The 4,226-nt window shown below is 51.6% G+C and overlaps 1 protein-coding gene across 1 annotated transcript; it reads right to left on the minus strand.

Annotated features, from left to right (window-relative positions):
• Positions 1-646: 646 nt before the first annotated feature.
• On the minus strand, positions 647-4,007 carry GHSR (growth hormone secretagogue receptor). Its single transcript, XM_055307716.1, has 2 exons — positions 3,230-4,007; positions 647-951 (listed from the first exon to the last, which is right to left on the minus strand). The coding sequence occupies exons 1-2, from the start codon at positions 4,005-4,007 to the stop codon at positions 647-649; spliced, it is 1,083 nt and encodes a 360-aa protein (XP_055163691.1).
• Between the last annotated feature and the right edge of the window lie 219 nt (positions 4,008-4,226).

Genomic DNA, 4,226 nt, shown 5'->3' on the forward strand with positions numbered 1-4,226 from the left:
CCTTTTGTCTGCAAATTTTACAAAACTTAAATACATCAGTTTTACGGGTGAAAACTTCATGCCCAAATTAAGGCATGCTGCAATTGGAAAGAACAAGACAGAGACTCTGTACGGAAAAAAAAAAAAAAAAGAATGTGAAATTCTCATTAATGAGTTTTACATTGGTTACTTAAGTACCTCGCATTATATTTCTCTTGGACAGTGCTGATCTGGAGCTATATGAAAATTGCTAGTATCGAGGTTATGTTTTAAATGTTTTAGTTTAATGTCATTCTCTTAATTAATCAAAATTTTTTATCATTATGAAAAAGTAAATCGGACTTAGTATTTACTCAGTAAGAAGTGCCCTAATTGCTCTCCCTGCACATCCTCCTTTCTCCAAATTGCCAAGTCCTTGCTAGCACCAAAAGCAGAATGCAAAATCATAGACAGTGAATATGCAGAAATAGTGTATGAGAGCACTGATGAGTGTGCCATCAAATCAAACTGCTCACACACTACAAGTCCTATCTTTTCTTTCCTCCCAAGTGTTTCCATATCTGTGTGTCCCTAATTCCAAAATTAACCTTCAACCTCCTCCCAAGTCCTGCTGTGCTATGGCTTCTGGTTTAGAACAAGCGATGACTTTGCTCAGCAATGTGCTCGGTCATGTATTAATACTAGACTCTGTCCAGGCCCGAGAACTTTCATCCTTCAGAGTGGAGAGCTTCCTCTGGGAGAAGGGTTCAAATCCCAGGAGCTTGAACACCGCCACCCGGTACTTCTTGGACATGATGTTGTACAGAATGGGATTGATGGCAGCACTGAGGTAGAAGAGGACAAAGGATACCAGGTTGCAGTATTGGCTGATCTGAGCAATCTCCAAGGAGCCGGGCTCGAAGGACTTGGAAAATAAGTATCGCCCCACGTGGAAGGGCAGCCAGCAGAGGATGAAAGCAAACACCACGACAGCTAAAAAGACAACGGGAAGAGAGAGTGTGAGACCAGGAAATGTCGTAGCACGTCACATTCTGTTTTGAAGACGCAGTTTTGTCTTGATTATGTCATTGACTTCAGAGAAACGTTATGTCCTTCGGCTTTTCCTTCGTCCTACTTTTAACCAAGACAGGGTCTGTCTGGCCTAACAGTTCAATCATTTTTATTGAGCTTCCCAATTATTTCTATTTAACAACTATTTGAGTGATTTTGTGACTATTGATTTTGTGACATATTGACTCAACAATTTATTCACATTATATATAGTCATTTCACATGTGTTGGATACAAACCAAACACATAAGGTTATACTCAGCCACAGCTAGGTATCAAGGTTTCCTGGGGGCACAGATTCCTTGTATGTAATAGAGACTCACAAAATTAGTATCTCTAGGAAGGAGATCAGGACACCTGCTTTTTTCTTTTCTTTTCTATTCTCTTTTTAAAGTCTCACTGAATATGCAGCTGGGATTTAGAGCCACCGAGAGGGATGGTACTTTGCCACCATAGACTTAAGTGAGTCATAAAAGACCATAAAGCCAACTGACATTAATTATCATCCACCCCAGTCTTCATTTTACCCAGGTCGGATAATTTTTGTCCAAGACTTCTGAATTCCTAGATTATTTTTTTTTAATTCAGAAATCAAAGAAAAATAACAAAAGATAATACTTCAGTCCTTGTGCCACTTTAGTGATCCCCTTCATCATTTCGAGGCAGAGGAAAATTCATATCAGTGTTGAGACACCAGTGGGAATAACTAACAGCTTAAAAAGTAAAATTGGAGGAAATTGTGAAACTTATTCTGAAGACTAAGTTGCATAGTAGCGACTGACTGCCACAGTATCAAGATGAATATTAGAATCCCCTGGAGGGCACTAGCAGGCTTACAATCTGTTAGTCATATTGTGAGAATCACTGGTCTAGAAAATAACTTTTTTTATGGTCTTTGAAAAAACCGTATCGCTTTAATATACAACATTCCAGGAACTGTAAAATGACAAATTCAAAATCCACCTGGAAAGACTTCTAAGAAGCACTAAATCTGCAAGTAAGTACAGAATGTTGGACTATCACGAGGAATAATGAAATGCACAGATTCTGGTTTTGAGAAAGCAGATGGAATTACCATTTTGCTCGGATGTGAACACATTTTATATTCGCTTGTATCCAACTCAGATGCTTCAGTTCATGTAAGTGTAAAATACGCAGCCCACTCCAGCCCTGATACTGCACCTGGATGTTCTCCCGGGGACCGCTTAGCGAGGGCTAGTCAGTCCTGTTAGCTTACACAAGGTCTTTTTTTTTTCTTCTTCTTTCTTTTTCTCATATTGGAAGCCTGCCTACCTTAGCCTAGCCTCGTTTATCCTAGACTCTTCTACAGGGAGAACTAGGTGCTCACGGAAACAAATGGGGGCACAGCCCTGATTTGTCATGCACTTCCCCTCAAAGCTGTATAAAGGGCGGCAGGGGGAACACAAGGGATGCGTTTATCTCAAGAAAATGCAGGTCCAGAAAGCGCACCTTGCTACTGAAAGAAACGTGAACCACCCCTAACAGAACCATCCTCATCGATCATCTGTCTTCGGCGACATTCGCCATGGAGTACTTCCTAGACCCAGGACGTGCCCCTGCCCCAGCCCCGCACCTGCCTGCTTTTTTTTTCTTTTTCTTTTTCTTTTTTTTCTTATTGGAGTTCAATTTGCCAACATAGGGGGTCCCTGGGTGGCTCAGAGGTTTAGCGCCTGCCTTCAGCCCGGGGCCTGACCCTGGAGACCCGGGATCGAGTCCGCATCGGGCTCCCTGCGTGGAGCCTGCTTCTCCCTCTGCCCGTGTCTCTGCCCCCACCCGTCTCTCTCTCTCTGTGTCTCTCACGAATACATAGATAAAATCTTAAAAAAAAAATAAAGGAAAACAATTTGCCAACATATAGCGTAACACCCAGTGCTCGTCCCATCAAGGCCCCCCTCAGTGCCCGCCAGCCAGTCGCCTGCCTGTTCCACGCAACTTAGGCGGGTCCCACCTCGGGTCCCCAAGGTGGAAGCCGGGAGCTCAGCCTCCCCTTTACCACTTAGCGACCCCGGCCAGGCTCTGAGGAGGTGTCTCAGTTCTGAGGTTGATAAAATGCACTTAAGGGAAATACCTAGGAGGGCATGTCTCCCTGGGGGGGGGGGGGTGGGGGGGTGGGGGGAGCAGCAGCAAGCACGCGGCGAGGGCAGCGCTGGGAGGCGCGGGGCGCGGCGCGGGCACCCACCGAGCATCTTCACCGTCTGCCGGTGGCTCTGCTCGCGGAGCGAGGCGCCCCCCGCCGCGTCGCCGCGCCCCCGCCGCCACAGCTTCCTGCCGATGAGCCCGTAGAGCACCGTGAGGCAGAAGACGGGCAGGAAGAAGAAGACGCTGGACACCCACACCATGGCCGTGAGCAGCCCCGAGCGCACGGCGAACTCGGTGGCGCGGCACTCGCGGGTGTCCCGGGGGTCGCTGCCGTTGTCGTGCTCCACGCCCACCAGCACGAAGATGGGCCCCGCGCTGCACAGGGCCACGGCCCAGATGGCCAGCAGGGCCAGCTTCACGCGGCCCCTGGTCACCAGCACCTTGGCGCGCAGCGGGAAGCAGATGGCGAAGTAGCGCTCGACGCTCAGCGCCGTGATGGTGAGCACCGTGGCGTAGGTGCAGCCCTCGCTCACGAACTGGAAGAGTTTGCACAGCAGGTCGCCGAAGGTCCAGGGCCGGTACTGCCACAGGCGCACCAGGTCGAGCGGCAGGCACAGGAAGATGAGCAGGTCGGAGCAGGCCAGGCTGCACAGGTACAGGTTGGTGGTGGTGCGCAGCTCGCGGAAGCGCCGCACCACCAGCACCGTCAGCAGGTTGCCCGCGACGCCCACGGCGAACAGCGCCACGCAGGTGGCCGTCACGCCCGCCAGCAGCGGCGCGGGGAACAGCGGCAGCAGCCCGGCGCCCGCGGACGGGGGCTCGGCCGCCGCGTCCCAGCCCGCCGGGCCCGGGCCCTCGCCGGCCGTCGCGTTCCGCATGCCGCGGGGAGCGGGGAGCGGGGAGCGCGGAGCGGGGAGCGGGGAGCGCGGAGCGGGGAGCGGGGAGCGGGGAGCGCGGAGCGGGGAGCGCGGAGCGCGCGGGCCGAGCACCGGGCGGGCGGACCCGACTGGGAGCCGGCGGCGGCGACGGGCGGCGCAGGGGGACGCGGCGGGGGCGGCGGGGGACACGCGCACACGCGCACGCACCGCCTGCTGGAG

The sequence above is a fragment of the Nyctereutes procyonoides genome, unplaced genomic scaffold (assembly GCF_905146905.1).
Source record: "Nyctereutes procyonoides isolate TBG_1078 unplaced genomic scaffold, NYPRO_anot_genome, whole genome shotgun sequence".
NCBI lineage: Eukaryota > Metazoa > Chordata > Mammalia > Carnivora > Canidae > Nyctereutes > Nyctereutes procyonoides.